The following is a 22,494-nucleotide window of genomic DNA, read 5'->3' on the forward strand; positions in this document are numbered from 1 at the left end:
TTGTCAGCAATTTATTTTAGAGTGCTTTTAAACTAAGGCATTTTTAACTATTTGTTACTCTGATTTTTTGTTCTGATGTCTGTTAAGGACACTTTACAGTAGACCCAGATCTTCAGTGATATTTAGGTGCCTAACTACTGTGGAAGCTAAGCACCTAAATAGCTTTTGAAGATCTTCGTCTTAAGCACTATTTGAAAGTGGAACTTAGACTCAAGTCACTTCAGTGTTGTGTTTTTTTTTTAATTTTTACCGTCCGTGACTCTGCTCCCCATCTATAAAATGAAGATAACAATACCTCCTTTCTCACTTTGTCGGTCTTACCTTTTTAGATCCTAAGCACTCTTGAGACAGGGACTGGCTTTCCCTATATGGATGTATATATCTATCCCAGTGGAGTCCAATTTAATTTGGAGCCTCTAGGCACTTCTGTAATATAAATTAAGCTTGAAGAGCCAATTGACCTCTCTTTTTTCATAGGCTTTAAGGCCATAAAGACCATTGTGATTGTCTATTCTGACCTTTCATGAACCATAGGCCATAGAACTTCCCCCAAAATAATTCCTACAGCAGATCTTTTAGGAAAAATATCCAATCTTGATTGAGAATTGTCGGTGATGGAGAATCCACCACGACCCTTGATAACTTGTTTGAATAGTTAACTATTCTCATTGTTAAAAATGTATGCCTTACTTCCAGTCTGAATTTGTCTAGCTTCAACTCCCAGTCACTGGATTTGGTTATGCCTTTCTATGCTAGACTGAAGAACCAATTATCAAATATTTGTTTTTTTAGACTGTAATCAAGTTACCCCAAACCATCTTTGTTAAGCTAAAAAGATTGAGCTCCTTGTGTCTATCACTGTAAGGCAGGTTTTCTAATTCATTAATCATTCCGTGGCTCTTCTCTGAACCCTCTCCAATATATCAAGATGCTTCTTGAATTGTGAACATCAGACCTGGACACGGAATTCTAGCAGAGATCATAGCAGAGTAAAAAAAACAAAAACCTCTCTACACCTACTTGAGAGTCCCCTGTTTATGTACACCCTCCCCCATTTATTGCATTAGCCCTTCTGGCCACAGCATCATGCTGGGAGCTCATGGTTAACTGATTAACCACCATGACTCCCAAATCCTTTTCAGAGTCACTGCCTCCCAGGAAAAAGTCTACCATCCTGTAAATTATGGACTCTATTCTTTGTTTCTAGCAGGGGCAGCTCTGTTTTTTGCCACCTCAAGCACGGCAGTCAGGCGGCCTTCTGTGGTATTTCTGTGGGAGGACCGCCGGTCATGAGGATTTGGTGGCAGTTCTGCAGGTGATCTGCCAGTCCCACTCCTTCGTCGTACTCGCGCCGAATTGACGCTGAAACTGTGGGACAGGCAGACCTCCCGCAGAAAAGCCACTGAAAACTGCCTGACTGGCGCCTTCAAAGCAACGGCAGGCCACCTCCCACAGCTTGCTGCCCCAGGCATGCACTTGAGTCCTAGCAGTTAACCATATTTTAATCCATTTAATGTATGCCATGTCAATTTCAGCTTTTTCTTTTTTTTAAATCAAAATGCCTGGTACTACCATGCCAAATACCTTGCAGAAGTCTGAGTATATTAGATCAACACTACTGCATTTAGCAATGAAACTTGTGATCTCATAGGAAAGATATCCAGTTAGTTTGATAGGATCTATTTTCTATAAACACATGTTGATGGGTATTTATTATATTACCTTACTTCAATTTTTATCAATCCAGTGTGGTATGAGCTACTCCATTATCTTGCCTGGGATTGATGTCAGATGTTGGGACTTTCCCCAGAGTTCTATATGCTCTATGTGCATATCATATAACCTACTTACTATTTGTATGGGTTGATAAGTTAATATTTCATTAATGTTAATTTAATAGCTTTAATGCAAGAGTAGGAGACTTAAACGTGTCTTTGGTAGTGCTCAGCAAAAGTTGGAATACCTATCCTGCAGGAAATTCTGAGATCAGCATTTGATTTCATCCCAAAATGGAAAAAAAAAGTTTTCTTTTCCAGAACAAAAAGTTTTGAAAAATGTTAAGACATGGTAAAACAATTGTGTTCAGTATTTTTCAATCAAAATTAAACACTTCAGTATCGCCAACCCCAAATGTAAAAAAAATCCTGAGTCAGGCTCACCAAAAATCATTAGATTGGCTTTTAAATCATGCAATTATCTAAAATAGATTTGGTGTTCTTTTTATTTGCTTTCTGCTTTTTGAGCCTTTAGGGTGCACTGGGGCTACATTATGAAGCTTTCTCCATAGCCACAAGGGCTAGAAACTTACTTCTTCTTTAAGACTGAAGGTTGAAATCATCACATGTCCACTTGACTCCAGGAGCTGGGGCTTTAAGGAAAACAATAATTATCATGAGACTCATGACAAAATAGTGAGTTGGCAATATTTTTTCAACAGTCCTAGAACAAAACATTTCATTTAGGATTGTTGAAGTCACATGAAACAATTTTTTTTTTTAGTCAAGTTACATGCAATTTGATGCAATTTAATGTTATCTGTTTATCTGACAACCTCATGAGAGCTGTCATTCAGGTTGCCTCAAGCCAGCATTCTATATTCACCAGGCCCCTGGGCTAGACTACACCTGCAGCCATGTGACTCCCATGATGAACCCCATTGCCCAGACAGAGAGAAGTCTGCAATGCATTACGGGATATATAGTCTGGCCATGGATCCCAGCCTATAGGAGAGAATGGGGGCACAAAGTAGCAACCCTACTGTGGCACATTTCCACATCGGAGAAGTGTGGTTTAATGTAGAACTGACTCAAAAAAAGCCCCATTTTGGATCAGTTCAACAATCAAAATATTTTCATTTGAGTCTAACCAACACAAAACAAAATGTATTCTGATTTTCACAATGGGAAAGTAGAGAATTTCTGGTGAAACTAATTTTCCATCAGATAATCAGGAAAATTCCTGACCAGTCATTGTCCAATTGGTCTTAAATATTTGCTATTATGTTTTTGTTTTTCATTAATATTGTACAGTGGAGATATTTAACTTTAAAATTAATCACTATCACAGACAAAACATTCAAATTTGTATATAATAGAAGTTAAAAGTACGTAGATGTTGTAAATAAGCAAAATTATGAACTTAGTTATAATCTATGCATTATAAAATGCAATCCAAAAATATATTCCACTAATGCAGATACTTGATTGCAGTAGGATTCTGCAAGGGCAAAACAGTGGTCCATGCTTACTGATCATGTTGCAGGATTGAAGTCTTTGAGGTTATTGGTAAAACTTTCAAAAGTACGCAAGCAATCTGGGAACCGAAATCCAACTGATTTTCACTGGGATTTAGGTGCTTTTGAAAATTTTACCCTTGGTGTACTGGCTTTGAAATACATTCAGAAGAAGCCAGGGGCCCAAATCCATAAGGACAGTGGGGATTGGCTTATTTGTTGTAACTTTCACTGGGATTAATTTAAATAAACAATGTTGGAGAAAAGAAATTTCTTACCTAAGAAAAGTCCTTTTGGATCCCTGAGAATATGTGCAAGGACGCTTTGTCAGTTTCATAATATACTATGTTTTGAATCCATTGTTGCGACAATATAACCTAAACATGTTTCACTCCAATACAGTAATACAAATTAGAAAGTCTCCCCTGAAAGCAGAGACTGCTCTAATATGCCCAAATTGTATTGGTTTTGGAATACAATTATAGAATACAATTCTATACAATTATAGAAAATCAGGATAATGCCAATGCAATTCTATTTACTTATACATTTTACTAATGGCTATTGAGATTCCCTCCAATAAATTCCATGTTTGATCTCACTTTTGTGTGCAGTAAATCTTTTTATAAATCAAATCAACAAAAGTTAATTTAATAATTTTAAAGAATTTAAAATCTGTCAGTATGGATGAATAAAATCAATTTGGAAACAAGAAGTTTTGTGCTCTCACCACAGCATTTTGCCATAATAACTGCTATTGGCAAAAAGAGCATTTTGTTTATTTTGAAACTACCGATACTACCCAATAAATTTTGCTGCTCTTGTGTCAACTTATCTGTAAGCCTCTGACATATTTTAAAGCTGTTTGCCTGCACTGAATGTTGAAAATGCTACAGCAAAGAATGTCTGTAGTATTTAACCCTCTAGGAGAAAACATGGTGGATCTTCTGCAACAGAAAAGAATGTTTGATAACTGGTTAATGTGGATAAGAGAAGACTATATCAGTATTCTGATCCCAAAGTCTTATGAAAAATGTATCTACTGGTGTGTAAGGGGTATGTGGCAACTGTTCAGGTAAGATACAGATTTGGACACAAGAGGAACTCTATAACAAGCATCAAAAAAGTGAATATTAGATGAAACCAGCAACAAAATAGGCTGCTATGAAAACAGGAGTAGTTGTGGAGAACAGGCCTTACTTTCTACTGAAGCACAAAGTACAAGATTATTCGGTGGCTTTTCCTGCTGTGTGCTAGGAACAGAGCGGGAAGTGAGCTGAAAGGCCATTCTAGCACTCCTCTGGTGGCCTCGTAATCTTCTGCTAAATTTGTGTGTATTACAATCCTCTTGTCTATAGCAGTTGATCATTTTAGCAGAATAATCCAGCTAATGGATATCATAGGTGTTAAAGAGGAAAAATACTTGTTAGGTCATATAATCCATTTGCTGCCGTGCATGGTTACTGCCTAGAGTATTTCCTCCCGGGTATTATTCAGTTCACTTTTATATGACCAGAGGTTACCGCTCCTTTCTGTACAATTCCTCATCTTATTAGGAAGTTTCCCACCATTGTGAACATGTTTCTTGATTATTTTTCCCCCTGCCAGATATTTCTCTTTTTTAATATCCTCCCACAACTCAGTTGCAGACCAGAACTCAAAGCAAGCCACTAGCAATGGCTACAGTGGGGTTGTAGTGTGCAGAGAAGAGAGGAATTCTGACCTTTATTTTTCCCCTCTTCAGTCCCTGTATGGGGCTATGAACATTCTTGCTTCATAGAAGCTACACTCTTTAATTGATTTTATTTCTTACTTGTTGGGAAGAGATATTAAAACAGCTTAGAAAATGAAATTATATTTTAACTAAAGTTTTCTAGCCCTCTCTTCAAAAATATACCTTTAAAAGGAACTTGAAATATTACCTATTAATTTGATATTCCAGGACTGATAGAAAAATGGGCCCAGATCCTACAAAGATTTATGCATATGCTTAATTTTACATTAGTGAGTAGTTTCATTGACTTCCCTGGGGCTACTCAAAGTGCATAAAGTTAAGCATGTGCATCAGAACTTTTCATAGGATCAGGGCTTTGGTTTGTTCTTTGAACTGCATGCACACACACACACACGTTTCCTATGCTCCCCGTTATATTTGTCACAACAGTATGTTCAGCACAGGCATGTTAGGAAGAAATGTGAACCTAAGATCAGTTTTTTACAATATTGAATTGGGATAATCTTGATTTACTAAGAATAAGCACTCCAATAAATGACAATCATATTCTTTTAATGTATTGAGAAAGTACAGTAATTTTGTGACATGGGGCAACCAGACAAAATGAATATTTTCAGAAACAAAAAGCTTCATATATTCATCTTACCACTTTCCATAATATTTTTACTAGGAAATCCATTTATGTTATGGATCTAAATGTAAATACTTTAATCCACTAATCCCAGGGCTAAGATAATATAGTCATAGCCTGTGTGGAATTTCAATATTTAAACTTTAAAACCTCATTGTCATGTCACCAAAGCATGTACTTTTCATCCCTTTACTTTAAAGCATCTACATGTACTGACATTACTTCTATCTAAAGCCTGCTGGTAGAAACGTCTCAAGTAATATCTAATTAAACAAAATTGTTTATATTAAAGCCTACCTTTATTTGAGATGTTACTTAAGCCACTCTTCAAGACTGTGTACCCTCAAAGCTTATTAATTTTGCATGGTATCTTAAGCCAGAAAGTAGTTGAGGTCCTGATTCAGCAGTCTATTCTTATTCAACAAAACTCTTAAGCATTTGCTTATCTTTATGCATTTGCAGGATTTAAGCATCTGGTTAAAGTTACATTTGTGCTTTACAGCTTTGAATACTGAAAGACTTCAGGTTAAATGCTTTGCTGAGCTGGGACACTTAAAAGACCAGTTATGGACACAATCTTTCACATTTCATTCAGGCAAAACTTCATCTGAAGTTAATGAAAATTTTACCTAAATAAGAAAAACATCTGGAGAGCAAGTTCTGGTCTCTCTTGTAGCCCAGTGGGGCAGCTTACCTCTGTTATATTCTCTACTTTGCATTACATTCTGCTTTTTATATTCAGCAGTAATACAAAGAACTTACAGGCTTGTATCCTGTAAGACATTGGCTTCAGCAATTAGCATGAGGCTTGAGGCCTATGAACTTTAGCATAGATAAACTTACGTAACACAAGTTTTGGGGAACAGGAAGTAGAGCGTAGGAAGGAATTTCGTCCTTAATGACATCACCCAACTACAGAACGTGAACTGACACTAGCTTCTGGAATGTTTTGGATGAAACATCCAATCAAAAAAGTGCCATGGCAACAAACTGATGTATATGATAATGGAGTGAAATCATAAGTACACTAACCTATAGAAGGACATCTTAACATTGGTAAGGGAAGGAAATATAAATAAGGAAGAGGGGAGAAACCTCTATTGAATGTGCATTAGACATGAATAACATCAGCATAACATATTATAAAAGTGGTATCCCAGCTGGGGGCAGTAGTAGGGAGAGATGTAGCCCTTGCGAGGGGCCAGAATGATGGCCTCTGGTGAAGATGAGGAATATGATCGTGATGAGGAAGATTATGGCTAACACTTCGGGTTGTTCTGCAAGGGGTGCTATGAGTATGGATGTTCAGATGTACTTTTTGTATTATCTCTATGTACCTTACTGAGAGTGTGTGTGACTTTGCTAAATGTATTAATATATTATTTATTCATAAATAAAAGAGTTCCTATAGTGTGAATATTGCACCTAAGGACATTGGGGTTCTCAGGCAAATAATAATGTTAATAATACTGGGCCTGATCTTGGGTCAAGAAATTGTCAACAATCAAAGTGATAATTATGATTTTTTATTCATAATTTATAGATTTGGCTAAACTCTTTCTATAATTTATTTCATGGAGCCTTGCACTAAAGTGATATTTTGGCTAATAAAGTTTTTTTTACAATGCAATCAGTTAACACAAAAAAAAATACTTAAAAGTTAGGTATTAAAGTTAGGTATGCAAAGTCATAGTTAGGTACCTATACAAATTTATTTTTCAGACTCGCTGAACAATCACAGCCCCCACAGAGTTGTGAATGCTCAATGCTCTTGAATACGAGGATATGTCTACACAGCCAGTAGCAGCCTACTGCTGGGAGTCTAAGGGTAAATTTACACTGCAATTAAGCACTCACATAGGCCTGCACAGAAACATACCCTTAGACTAATATCCTGACCTTGCAAAGATTCAGGTATGTGCCTTACTGTATGCACTGTGAGATGGAGCTTCAATTTAAGCACATGTGTAAGTCTTTGTAGGAGCATGACATTGGGTGTAAGAACATAAAAACAGCCCTACTGGATCAGGCCAATGGTCTATCAAGCCCAGTAGCCTGTCTTCTGACAGTGGCCAATGCCAGGTGCTTCAGAGGCAATAAACAGAACTGGTGATCATCAAGTGATCCATCCCCTATTATCCACTCCCAGCTTCTGGCAAAGAGAGGGTAGGGACACTCAAAACTTGGGAGTCCATCCCTGCCCATCCTGGATAATAACCATTGATGGACCTTATCCTCCATGAACTCATCTAGTACACTTTTGTCCTTCACAACATTCTTGGCAAAGAGTTCCACAGATTGACTGCTTTGTTTGAAGAAGTACTTCATTTTGTTTGTTTTAAACCTGCTGCCTATTAATTTCATTGGGTGACCCATGGTTCTTGTGTTATGAGGAGTAAATAACATTTCCTTATTCACTTTCTCCATACCAGTCAAGATTTCATAGACCTCAATCATATCCCCTTTCAGTTCTCTCTTTTCCAAGCTGAAAAGTCCCTGTCTTATTAATGTCTTCTCATACAGAAGCTATTCCATACTCCTTGTTACTATATAGGCTTGTTTGTCAGCCTGAGACAGAATTATGGGTTTGAGCTTTGATACTTTTATATCTTTACTAATATGTGTGAACAAAGATACTCTGCCTGGCCATATGGGTTTGCTAGTACAATGGGAAGAGATAAGGGATAGAGCAGTTAAAGTGTTACAGGGCATGGTGGGAGTATGATATATAAGCACACTTTAAGATTGCCTTGACACCTATCTCAAGGCAAGGTCAAGCAACCAGTTAGGAGGTGCAACGGGGTTGGGGGGAAGGCCTAAAATGCACTAAAAGCCAAAAAAAGTTCTAGCCTTGGCCAAAATACAACCTTAATCATTACCCCTCCCATGAAATACTAAAAAGGTGGAACGAAGACCTCAGGCTCACAACCCAGCAAAGAAAAAAATGACCATAAGTTGTAAGGGGTGAAATCAAGGGCATGTACTGTAGGTATATTTGAGCCTGCTAAGGAGGAGGAAGGGGGAATGGAGAACAGGAACACAGGCAATGCTCTGCAGGGTCAGAGCTGGAAAGAGGGACATGGGGTAAATGCTCCACGAAGTCAGAGCTGGAAACAGAACACTAGGAAACAGACTGTGCCAGCATGTAGAGCTATGAATATGGTTCTTAAAACTAACCCCAATAAATATCACATTGCTTGCACTTTGAACGTCTTGTCTTCTGCTTTCTGGCTATTAGACAGGATGGGTAAGGAATGGTGTCCCTAGCCTCTGTTTGTCAGAGGGTGGAGATGTATGGCAGGAAAGAGATCACTTGATCATTACCTGTTAGGTTCACTCTCTCTGGGGCATATGGTATTGGCAACTGTCAGTAGACAGGATACTGAGCTGGGTGGACCTTTGGTCTGACCCAGTATAGCTGTTCTTATGTCTGCGTGATGGAAAGGGAGATGGAAAGAACCAGGGGAGAGAGTGAAGGGAAAACCCTCTAATACTCTGAATAATATATGTTTTTTGAGATGAGGTTACCAAATCTGAATGAAGTATTCAAGATGTGCATGTACCATGGATTTATATAGAAGTAGATGATATTTTCTGTCTCATTATCTCTCTCTTTCCTAACGGTATCCCAACACTACTAGCTTTTTGACTGCTGCTGCACAGTGAGTGGATGTTTTCAGAGAACTATCCACAATGACTCCAAGATTAGGTTTTCCAATGTGCATTACTTTGCATTTATCAATATTGATTTCATCTGCCATTTTGTGGCCCAGTCACCCAGTTGTGTGAAATCCATTTGTAACTCTTCACAGTCTGCTTTGAACTTAATTATCGTGAGTAATTTTGTATTGTCTGCAAAGATTGTCACCTCACTTTTTACCCCATTGTCCAGATCATTTATAAATATATTGAACAGCACAGGTCCAAGTACAGACCTCTGAGGGACACCACTATTTATCTCTCCCCATTCTGAAAACTGACCGTTTATTCCTACCCTTTGTTTCCTATATTGTAACCAGTTACTGATCCATGACAGGACCTTCCTTCTTATCCTATGACTGTTTACTTTGCTTAAGAGCATTTGGTGAGAGTTCTTGTCAAAAGCTTTCTGAAGTCTAAGAGCACTATATCCATTGGATCACCCTTGTCCACATGTTTCTTTACCACCTTAAAGAATTCTAATTGATTGGTGAGGCATGATTTCCCTTTACAAAAACCATGTTAACTCTTTCCCAACAAATCATATTCATCTATGTGTCTGATCATTCTGTTCTTTACTACAGTTTCAACTAGTGTTGCCAAGTACTGAAATTAGTCTTACTGGCCTGTAATTAGGATTGTCTGCGGAGTCTTTTTTTAAAAAATTGGCATCACATTAGCTATCCTCCAGTCATCTGGTACAGAAGCTGATTTACACGATAGGTTATATACCAGTTAGCAGTTCTGTAATTTAATACTTAAATTCCCCCAGAACTCTTCAGTGAATACCATCTGGTTCTGGGCATTTATTTCATCCACAGCCTCCTCTAATGACATTTCAATCTGGGACAGTTCCTCAGATTTGTCACCTAATAAAGAATGGCTCAGGTGTGGGAATCTCCCTCACAGTCTCTGTAGTGAAGACAGGTGCAAAGAATTCATTTAGTTTTTTTGCCTTATCTTCCTTAAGTGCACCTTTTGTACCTTGATTGTCCAGTGGCCCCACTCATGATTTAGCCTTCTTGATTCTGATGTACTTAAAAAAAAATGTACTGTTAGGTTTTTTTTTTGAATTTTTGGATAGTTCTTCAAATTCTTTTTGGCTTCTTTAATTATACTTTTATACTTGCCAGAGTTTATTCTCCTTTCTATTATCTCATTAGGACTTAACTTCCAATTTTTTAAGGATGCCTTTCTACCTCTAACCACTTGTTTTACTTTGTTTAGCCAGGGTGGCATTTTTTTGTCGTCTTATTATTATTTGGAGTATACATTTAATTTGAGCCCCTATTATGATGTTTTTATAAAATTTTCATGCAACTTGCATGTTTCACTTTGGGGACTGTACCTTTTAGTTTCTGTTTAACTACCTTCCTCATTTTTGTGTAGTTCCCCTTTCTGAAATTAAATGCTACCATGTGGGACTTTTTTGCTGTTATCCCTCCTCCCTTACCCAGGGATGTTAACTTTTTTATTATATTACAGTTACTATTAACAAGTAGTTCAGCCATATATACCATTTGGACCAGATCCTGTGCTCCACTTGGGGCTCGGTTGAAAATTGCCTCTCCTCTTGTGAGTTCCAGGACTAGCTGCTCCAAGTAGTCATTTATGGTGTCAAACTTTATCTCTGCATCCCATCCTGAGGTGACATGTATCCGATAAACCTGGGGATCATTGAAATCCTCCATTATTATTTTTTTATTTTTATAGGCTCTCTAATCTCCCTGAACATTTCAGTCACTATCACCATCTTGGTCAGGTGGTTGGTAGTACTGCTATATTCTTATTATTCACACATGGAATTTCTCTCCATAGAGATTCTATAGTAGTTTGGTTCATTTAAGATTTTTGCTATATATTTGACTATGCTTTCTTTCTCATATAGTGCCACTCCTCCACCAGCATGACCTGTTCTGTCATTCCTATATATTTTGTACCCATGTATTTCCATGTCCCACTGATTTTCATCATTCCACCAAGTTTCTATGATGCCTATTATATCAATATCCTTGTTTAATACCATGCACTCTAGTTCACACATCTTAGTATTTAGACTTCTAGCATTTGTATATAAGCTAGGATGACCATGAGTCCCATTTTGGCCTGGACAGTTCCCTTTTTAAACCCTGTGTTGGACATCCTGACTCTTTTGGCAAAACTAGGCATTTGTCCTGTTTGCTCTTGCCAGCTGATGATCATTTGGCAAGAGCAAACAGGACAAATGCCTAGTTGTGCCAAAAAAAGTGGGGCTTGGGCCCTGGAGGGGTGTAGAGGAATGCTCAGGGAGGCGAGTGGTGATGCTAGGGACTGTGTGGCAGGGCTCTGGCTGTTAGGCCCAGCCCCAGGAAGCAGGGCTCGGGCTAGCCCCACAGGGGAAGAGGGGAAGTGCTCGAACCAGCCCAGTGCAGAAGGGTGGGCTGTCACCCCCAGCCCTGGGAAATATGTTGACCCTAATATAAGCACTTATACATGTTGTCAGATTTTAGTTGTCTGCCATTATGTGATATAATTGAATAGGACTCTTTTTTTCATTTGATTTTTCTCATCAGATCCTGCCTGTACTTTATCATTTTCCATTCTCTTCTCTTCTCTAGAGTATAGAGAATCCCCTTAATATATCCTCCCCTATGAGATGTCTCTTTTCAAACTGTGTGTGCCTCCTCACATATTGGCTTTCCCCCAGTCCTTAGTTTAAAAAACTCCTCTACAACCTCTTTAATTTTACCTGCAGCTAACTAGCAGATGTTGAAGGGACTGAAGCATTCACAACAAAGTGATAATTTAGATTGCTAACTTCAGTGATCTAACGTTGAAATTGTAAGGTGTGATTTTCCAAGAGTGCCTATGTGACATTACAGCCCAAGATTTGTAATTTTATTTAGATTCTTTTGTAAATTCCACACACAGTCCACTGGCTATTAAATCAAGAGACAAAATGTGTATTAACTCTAATAATGAATAGTTCCTAAATTATTGAATTTCTATGAGTTCAGCAGACACATACACTGTGCTATACATATATGTGCAGAGCAGTCTCATGTATTTAATAAGAGAAGTTCCCCAGTTTTGTTTAGCATGGATTTTTCAGCATTCATAACTGTTCATTACAGTTCACTCCATCTACATACTGTGTAATCATAAACTGCAATTATCTAGAGCCAACTGCCTGCACCAGTGGAGCCTACAACTGAGGTTAGGATTAGCCCATTAGGGAGGGCAAGCAATGTTTCACACACCCTGTCTGTCTTCTGTTGGGTGCTGTTAATGGGGTCCTTTTACTTGTGGAGCCAGTAGAGTCCCTGCAGGGATATTGATCAGTTGTGTCATTATGCTGTCATTTGAGAGGCAGATGTCCTAGGATGGAGTCGCTTGTTAGATGTCAAAAATTTTGGGAGATTATTATGCAGTGCAATATGGTGATAATGAAAGTAGGATAAAACCTTAAGTCCGTGAATGCCCTAATATACAAATGGGTAGCTGTGTATGGGTCTAGCAAATTGTATCTGTCAGCCATTACTTGTCTAGTAGCACTTCTACACCTGTAGTGTAGATTAAAAAAGATTAAATAAGATTTTGTTTAACAAAGAATGTTAACAGGTGACTTGATTTCAGTCTATAAGTACTTAATTGGGGAACAAACATTGAATAATGGGCTCCTCAATCTAGCAGAGAAAGGTGTAATACAATCCAATGGCTGGAGATTGAAGCTAGATTGGTTCAAACTGGAAATAATGTGTAAATTTTTATTGTTGAGAGTAATTAACCATTGGAACAATATATCAAAGGTCATGGTGGATTCTTCATCCCTGACCATTTTTAAATCAAGATAGGATGTTTTTCTAAAAGATATGTTATCGGAAGTTCTATGGCCTGTGATATACAAGAAGTCAAGTTAGATTACCACAATGGTTCTTTCTGGCCTTCGTATCTGGGAATCTAGAAGTAAAAGGCAGCTGATGCAAAGCTTTCTTAGTTTGTAAGTGAACATCTGAATTTGGGCTCCTAAGATATCTCACTGAAGATTTTTTTGTTTAAGCAAAGATTGAAGAAAGCACACTACTAGAGAGAGACTCTCATTAATAACCAAACTTCTATACAGACAGACTTCACTAGAATAAGACAGGAGATCTACATTACTCACTTCACCTCTCTACAAAGGAAAAAGGACTGTAAGCTGTCTAAACTCCTACCCACCACATGGGGCCACAACCGTGGTACCCCAACCCACCCAGCAATATCGTCAATCTATCCAACTACACACTCAGCCCAGAAGAAAAGTCTGTCCTATCTCGGGGACTCTCTTTCTGCCCTGCCACCCCCACCAACATGATACAGTTCTATGGCGATCTGGAAGCCTACTTTCGCCGTCTCCAACTCAAAGAATACTTTCCGGACAACACTGAACAGCGCACTGATACACAGGTGCCCTCCCACCAACAGCACAAGAAGAAGAACTCCACATGGACTCCTCCTGAGGGTCAAAATGACAGTCTGGACCTATACATTGAATGCTTCCGCCGGCGTGCACAGGCAGAAATCGTGGAACAACATCGCTTGCCTCACAACCTAAGTCGTGCAGAACGCAATGCCATCCACAGCCTCAGAAACCACCCTGACATTATCATCAAAGAGGCTGATAAAGGAGGTGCGTTTGTCATCATGAACAGGTCTGACTACCAAAAGGAGGCCGCCAGACAACTTTCCAATACCAAATTCTACAGGCCACTTCCCTCAGATCCCACTGAGGAATACACTAAGAAACTACAGCATCTACTCAGGACACTCCCTACACTAACACCAGAAGAAATCAACATACCCCTAGAGCCCCGACCAGGGTTATTCTATCTACTACCCAAGATCCACAAACCCGGAAATCCTGGATGCCCCATCATCTCGGGCATTGGCACTCTCACTGAAGGACTGTCTGGATATATGGACTCTCTGCTCAGACCCTATGCCACCAGCACTCCCAGCTATCTCCGTGACACCACTGATTTCCTGAGGAAACTACAATGTATTAGTCACCTCCCAGAAAACACCATCCTAGCCACCATGGATGTAGAGGCTCTCTACACAAACATCCCACACACAGATGGAATACAAGCTGTCAGGATCACTATCCCTGATGATGCCACAGCACAACTGGCTGCTGAACTCTGTGCCTTTATATTTACACACAACTATTTCAAATTTGATGACAATATATATCTCCAGATCAATGGCACTGCTATGGGCACCCGCATGGCCCCACAATATGCCAATATCTTTATGGCTGACCTGGAACAACGCTTCCTCAGCTCTCGTCCACTCACACGCCTTCTCTACCTACGCTACATTGATGACATCTTCATCATCTGGACCCATGGGAAGGAGACTCTGGAAAAATTCCACCACGATTTCAACAGCTTCCACCCCACCATCAACCTCAGCCTGGATCAATCTACACGGGAGGTCCACTTTCTTGACACCTCGGTGCAAATAAGTGATGGTCACATTAACACCACCCTATATCAAAAACCTACCGACCACTATGCCTACCTTCATGCCTCCAGCTTCCATCTCGGACACATCACACGATCCATTGTCTACAGCCAAGCACTGAGGTACAACCGCATCTGCTCTAACCCCTCAGACAGAGACCAACACCTACAAAATCTCCACCAAGCATTCACAAAACTACAATACCTGCACGAGGAAATAAGGAAACAGATCAACAGAGCCAGACGTGTACCCAGAAGCCTCCTACTGCAAGACAAACCCAAGAAAGAAACCAACAGGACTCCACTGGCCATCACATACAGCCCCCAGCTAAAACCCCTCCAACGCATCATCAAGGATCTACAACCCATCCTGGACAATGATCCCACACTTTCACAGGCCTTGGGTGGCAGGCCAGTCCTTGCCCACAGACAATTTGAACATATTCTCACCAGTAACTGCACACAGCACCATAATAACTCTAGCTCAGGAACTAATCCATGCAACAAACCTCGATGCCAACTCTGCCCACATATCTACACCAGCGACACCATCAAAGGACCTAACCAGATCAGCCACACCATCGCTGGTTCATTCACCTGCACATCCACCAATGTAATATACGCCATCATATGCCAGCAATGCCCCTCTGCTATGTACATCGGCCAAACTGGACAGTCTCTACGGAAAAGGATAAATGGACACAAATCAGACATTAGGAATGGCAATATACAAAAACCTGTAGGAGAACACTTCAACCTCCCTGGCCACACTATAGCAGACCTTAAGGTGGCCATCCTGCAGCAAAAAAACTTCAGGACCAGACTTCAAAGAGAAACTGCTGAGCTTCAGTTCATCTGCAAATTTGACACCATCAGCTCAGGACTGAACAAAGACTGTGAATGGCTTGCCAACTACAGAACCAGTTTCTCCTCCTTGGTTTTCACACCTCAACTGCTAGAACAGGGTCTCATCCTCCCTGATTGAACTGACCTCGTTATCTCTAGCTTGCTTGCTAGCATATATATACCTGCCCCTGGAAATTTCCACTACATGCATCTGAGGAAGTGGGTATTCACCCACGAAAGCTCATGCTCCAAAACGTCTGTTAGTCTATAAGGTGCCACAGGATTCTTTGCTGTTTTTACAGATCCAGACTAACACGGCTACCCCTCTGATACTAGAGAGAGGTGACTATGCCTTTAAAATATTGCTGAAGTTAACTCTTAGCACATGATTTCTCTCAGAAAGCATGCAAACAAGCCAGTGCAAAGGAGTGTGTGACACTCATTACTGTGGGTGCTGGGAAATCAGAAGCAGAAGAAGATTTGGAAGTGATTTCAAGTGGTGCAGGAAGAAGTAGTTTTGATTTCTGAGGTTCCCCCCCATCCAAAGCTTGCAAGTGATACATCCATAATCAAAACAAGCTGATCAGGAGTAGAGGAAAACAGTGCATTTCAAATCAGAAACAAAATTAAAATATCATGCTTAATTTATATCTCACATTTTTAACCACATTTACAGTTAAAAGGAGCTTGGTTTCTAATTCTGATGACATGGCCAACTGTTCTATCTCATGTGGTTGCATGCATTGCTTTTCCTTGGTATAGGCAGCATGCAAAGCAATGCAATTTTTCACAGCCCACCATTGCTAATCCTTCACAGGAGCAATCCTTTATGCGACTGCTTTGGCAACAACAGCAAAGAAGGTTTTGAATAACAATGCGATGAATAAGGGGACAAAGGACTCTATGTTCCTGCAACCCCTGAGATGATCATCATGATGACGACAACTGTTTTCAAAACTCTAAAAAATGAATGTTCGGAAAAGAAAAGAATTGTCCTATCCTCTTCACTCCAGTGGAAGTTGTATATATTGTATAAGGCAAATAGCACATCTGGCAGCTGGCAAATATCTTTCACTTTCTAATTATGTGTATTTTAACTAACAGGAAAAGACTGATTGCAGCATGTACTCCTAACTAAGTGAATTTTAAAAGAAATGGTAATGCACGGACTTCAAAAAAGCTGAGAAGACTGATTTGGTATGGGTAACACCCCTCAACTATAAGATGCATTCTAATGTTATCTGATTAATCTAAATCTCTTGGCTATGCAAAACTGTATTTGCAAATCTCAGAGGACTAACCTCTCTCATAAGCAGAATCTTAACACTTTCCAGCTAAGGATGAACCTGAAAAAATTTTTAAAAAAAAAAAAACTAAATGTATTGGTGTGCAGAATAAGGGAGTTATATGTAGTACTCTTTACAAATGATATGCCTCTCAGGTTATCTGTGTAACATTATTCTGCCTGAATGCTTAAAGTTATAACAAAGGGGTTGTTAAAAGAACCCATAGGAAAGGCAAAACCTTGACACAGAAGAGTCTTGAGAAGACAATGGGGAAAGTGATTATTAGGGAACAGGCCCTACCTGGTTCCAACCTGGGTAAGAATTGTTAACTCTTTCCAAGGCTGAGCCTCGGATAAAAGGTGACCCTAAACTTTAAAGATGAAGTCCTCAGGAAGGAGTGAAGACTGCCCAAGAAGTGAGAGCCAACAGGCCTGCAAGAAGACATAAAGATATGTCTACAATGCAGCTAGGTGCAAGCTACGTTGCTAAAAAAAGCAGTGTGGCTGTTGTGGCACAGGCAGAAGCTCAGGCTAGTCATCTGAGCTGAAGCCCATCCTACCACCTTGGTCAGAGTATGGGCGGCTAGCCCATGCCACTGCCACAACATAAACACAGCTATTTTTAGTGCACTAGCATGAGCCCCACTAGTGCAAGTCTGTCTACCTAAGCTGGGAAGCTCGCTCCCATCTGCAGTGTAGATATAACCAGAGAAAACACACTGCAAGTAGTGTCCTTCTTCCAACCAGAGATGGGGATCTGTTCAGCCAGAGTGAGATGCAGGAAGAATAGGTAATAGTTTTTTAAATGCACTGTAAAATCATTTATTCAGGTTTGATTTGAGTCTGGGACCAAAACATCTGAACTGGTTCTCATGTTTCTGGGGTGGTTTCATTACTAATATGAAACTCGATAAGGCTGACTCCAGATAAAATAATAGACCACATAAAGCAAATATAATAAATTTAATAGCAAGCCAAAATGAATTCACTCAAACGGAATCACTTATTAATGAAACATCTTCAAAACCAGCTTCCATTTATGTATCATTTCTCTCTTCTCTTTTTTCATGTGTTCCGCTAAGTCTACTCCGAAACCTCCAGCTGCATTAGTCTTTTATTATTTTCTTTTTGGCCCGATGATGCAACCTTTTCTTGCCCTGATGAGCCTTTTCTCACATGAATTGTCCCCTTCCAATCAATATTGAAAACAACCATTAATCCCATTGAAACCAGTATTTTTAGAAAGCAATGAGTAGGCTAAGGTTTTCAAAAATAGAAGCCTAAAGTAGGTGTCCTAAACCCATGTTTAGTCATTTAAATAAGCAGTCTGACTTTTAAAAGTGCTGAGCAGCCTGCAGTTCACATTGACCTCATTGGTCCTTTGGAAAGTCAGACCATTTACTTAGGTGACGAGCTATGGATTTAGGATACCTTTAGGCTGCCAGAGGCACATTCCCTGCTGGTGTGAAGTGGAGCAGTCCCACTGAGGACAAGAGAGACCACAGCAAGAGAGTCTGACCCTTATTTTTGCAAATCTTGACCAGTATGTTTCAAGTCCTAGAACTGTAACTGATGAACGGCTTGATTGTGTAAGTGTTACAAGTGGTGCTGTGTCCATGAGACATAGGGCAGGTCTACACTACCACTTATGTCAATATAACTTACATCACTCAGGGGTGTGAAAAAGCCACCCCCCTGAGCGACACAAGTTACAATGACCTAACTGTCGACATGGCTTCCACCTCTTGCAGAAGTGGAGTAATTATGTCAATATAGGGGGAGGGATAGCTTGGTGGTTTAAGCATTGGCCTGCTAAACCCAGCATTGAGTTCAATCCTCAAGGAGGCCACCCAGGAATCTGGGGTAAAATCAGTACTTGGTCCTGCTAGTGAAGGCAGGGGACTAGACTCAATGACCTTTCAGGATCCCTTCCAGCTCTGAGATAAGTATATCTCAAATTATTATTATCAACATAGATCATCTTCACCAGACACACTACAGCAGCACAGCTGCTTTAGCACTTCTAGTGTAGACTAGCCGTTAATTGTATGAGAAAGGGCTGCCCAGACCTTTAGTAAAATGCAGTATGTATAATTCAATGTCCATTTTTTTAAGAATGTGGGTTTCTTTTCATTAGTGGTAGATATTCTGCTCCTGAGAGATACTGAGCAGCCACAACACTTATGTCAACACATAGCAAATGTCAAGCTCAGGCTATTGGCCAATCACAGTGGCTCCAGTAGAACTAAAATTATTCTCAAATGGTACGTTCAAATTAGGGCTTTTGATCGTTATAATTCTGGTGCTGGGTGTAGCCTTATCCTAGTTTTTTGTGCCTCTGGATCATTTTTCACAAGATAATTCTCCTCTTCAGATGAGCCTTCAATACTTGAGTTTCAAGAATAAGTTCCTCTAGCCCTATACTTTTTTTAACCTTATCTTGGGATATAGGCAGACACTTGCCACTTCAACTTCTTCACATTCTTCAAGCTAATTCACTACAGTTTCCTCTATTATCCATGTTGTTCTTCTCTTCCTTATTATTTTTGGCAGTATATAATTCACTGTCTGCAGTTTGATCCACTTTTGAGAAATTAGTTATGAATCCTGCCTGCTCTAATGGCTCATCGAAGTCCAGAGGTCCCTGCAGTCTGGTCAGCAGCACTTTTGTGAAAACCATGTGTAACATCTGCAAAAGGCCTTGAGATAATTGATGTCTCCTTTCTTTTTGATTAATATCAGTATTGCAGTGTCCTGACTTGATCACACTGTATTCTTCTGGGCTATTGTAAAAACTAAATAAAAAGAAAAAGGCAATCTGTCTCTGTACCATTGCTCCACCATTTAAGAATATATCATGGGTAACTCCATATTCTCTTGGTTTGTGCTTTTTGTGCTCATTACTAGTCAATATAGGAATTTCATAATATAGGATTGTGAATACTTTATAGCACTATAAAGTCACAAATTTTCCTATACATTGTTCTCTCACCTCCTCCCTCCATCCCCATCCCCTCAATTTTACACACAGTCTAGCTAACAGTTAGAATTAGAGCTTGGAAAACTCATTTTACCTTATTTCAAATACACACTATTCTCAACTGGGTTTGCAAGTTCACTATTTAGGTGTCTCCATATTATTTTGGGGGCCATGATGGCTCCTATCCAACTTCAGGATTGGGAGGATAAGAAAGGTAACATGAACCCACTTTACTTCGGTGCTATCTCCTTACCTGTACCAAGCATAAGAAGCTGAGGATTTGCCATGCATATGTGCTCTAGGAGTTAATGATGTCTGATAGCTATTCTTTTTTCTAATGTCTGTAGTGTTTGGTGGGCATGGTATCAAATTCAAATAACAGATATTTGTGTGAAATACAAAATCCTTATCACTGGTGGTCAAAATGATTCATCTTTGTCAAATGCGTGGTTATATTATTCTCAGTAAGGGTCCTGTGTTCAACAAAATTCCATCCTTTGAAGGCGCATGTTTTGACTAGAGATTTAGCACTTTGGTAGTCTGTCTGAACTCTTCAGCATCCGAAATAACAATATTTGTATGCCACAGTTGTTCCCTTGCCTGAAGTGTTTATTAATTCCACTGGAAACTGACATAAGTTGCCTTTTTATATATGAAAACATATCAGGTTGCCTAATGGATGAATAAGAAGCTTTAAATAATTGTGATGTCTTTTGAGAATGTAGTATTTTGAAATTCGATGAAGATACCTTTCTCGGGATTATTTATTACTATTTAATCACCTTCACACAAGCTACACAAGATTCAGATAACACTGGTCTACAATTTTTGAGAAGTCGTCTGCTTCAGAGATAAAATGTGCTATTTATTATGTATTTTGATGTGCTGAATTCAAATATGACAATTAAAACAATTGATTGGCTACTGTTTCTAAGATATTTAAGTTTTTACATTTGATGTCTATGTATATTGTGTAGATAGTAGAGTTTTAATCATGAATTGTAAACTTAGGTCTTTTCATGTGTTTATGGTTGCTTTACATGATAATATTTCACCTGTCCTGTTTATGTAACACTTTAAAAATCAGCAAAAGGGTTATATAAATAAAATTTATTATGAAACAAAAGGCAAAAAACTATTATGTACATAGTTTAGTCCTAGTCAGTGTCTACTCGGCGCTTCTTGGCTTGTCTCTTGTATTCATTAAATGGAGCATCTCTTGTCACTGTCCAGCAATAGTCTGCAAGCATTGATGGGTTCCATTTGCCCTGATAGCCTGCCAGGAGATTCCACTGCTGTAGTCTGGAGCCCAACAGCTCTGCCTTACTCTTGGGTAGTTCCAAATCCCTGACAAGGTCATTCAGTTCACCTTGTGTTATGAGGTGTGGTTCAGAGGAGGAGGATGGGAGAAAATGTGGGTCCTGTGACATTGATGGTTCAGGACCAGAAGTTTCATCCTCTTCCTCTTCCTCGTCTGACTCAAGTGAGAATGATTCTGGTGCATCAGGAATCAGCAGTCCTTCTCCGTGGGGTACTGGGCGTATAGCTGATGGAATGTTTGGATAATGCACAATCCACTTTTTCTTCTTTGACACACCTTTCCCAACTGGAGGCACCATGCAGAAGTAACAATTGCTGGTCTGATCTGTTGGCTCTCTCCAAATCATTGGCACTGCAAAAGGCATAGATTTCCTTGTCCTGTTCAACCACTGGTGAAGATTTGTTGCACAAGTGTTGCAGCATATGTGTGGGGCCCACCTCTTGTCCTGATCTCCAATTTTGCAGCCAAAATAAAGGTGGTAGGCTTTCTTAACCATAGTGGTTATAGTGCACTTTTGTGATGCAAAAGTCACTTCACCACAAACATAGCAGAAGTTATCTGCACTGTTCACACAAGTACGAGGCATCTCTGCTCACTTTGGCTAAACAGAAATGTGTCCCTTTGCAAAATCAAACACTGACAAATAAGAGAGCACAAAACTGTATGATTTCTAGAGCTGATATAGGGCAATTTGTTCAGCAGAGTGATGTAAGCTTCGTTATGATTGCATCATCCATGACTTCTAAGAAGAACATGATGCAATTCATATCATGTATGACGCAATACCAGCTTCAGATTGCATCATTCATTGTTTAGCCTAAAAAGCAAGTACTGTCCAAACCCAGTCATAGATTTATTCATAGATCCAGTCAAAGATGTATTTTAGTCATTTCTGGTTTAAATTGAGATCCCTTCCCTTTATAACTCACTTATCATCTGCCATTTCCAAGTCAAGGGTCGTATATACTGACCCAATAGCATATCTTGAAAACTAGAGCCAATCAACAATTTTAAGCATCATTTTCGTTCTCAGTGACCCAGAATTAGTAAAGTTGGACTACATTTATTTCAGAAGCATTTTGGCTGTAGAGCAGTGTAATTGGACCTGAGGCTAAAATGCCTCAAACTATACATTTTCCTGGGAGAATCTTATCTCTGTTCCAGAATAGCGTTATGCCACTCATCTGAGTTCAATCTTGTCTACTTTGTAGGTCCCCAACTTTGTGTCAGGTCAGTGGGGTATTCAACATCATCATTAATACATTTCAGGAGTTTCATTAAG

General features: G+C 39.4%; 1 protein-coding gene across 1 annotated transcript in view; it reads right to left on the bottom strand.

The window, feature by feature from the left end:
• The window catches only part of LOC127045312 (uncharacterized), a 521,338-nt gene extending 499,520 nt beyond the window's left edge, over positions 1–21,818 (bottom strand). The window contains exon 1 of the mRNA XM_050941320.1: positions 20,899–21,818. Within this exon, the coding sequence (XP_050797277.1) occupies positions 21,049–21,798 (750 nt within the window). The 5' untranslated portion in view covers positions 21,799–21,818 and the 3' untranslated portion in view covers positions 20,899–21,048. The remainder of the gene's footprint in view (positions 1–20,898) is intronic.
• Between the last annotated feature and the right edge of the window lie 676 nt (positions 21,819–22,494).

Source organism: Gopherus flavomarginatus, chromosome 2 (assembly GCF_025201925.1).
Source record: "Gopherus flavomarginatus isolate rGopFla2 chromosome 2, rGopFla2.mat.asm, whole genome shotgun sequence".
In the NCBI taxonomy this organism is placed as follows: Eukaryota; Metazoa; Chordata; order Testudines; family Testudinidae; genus Gopherus; species Gopherus flavomarginatus.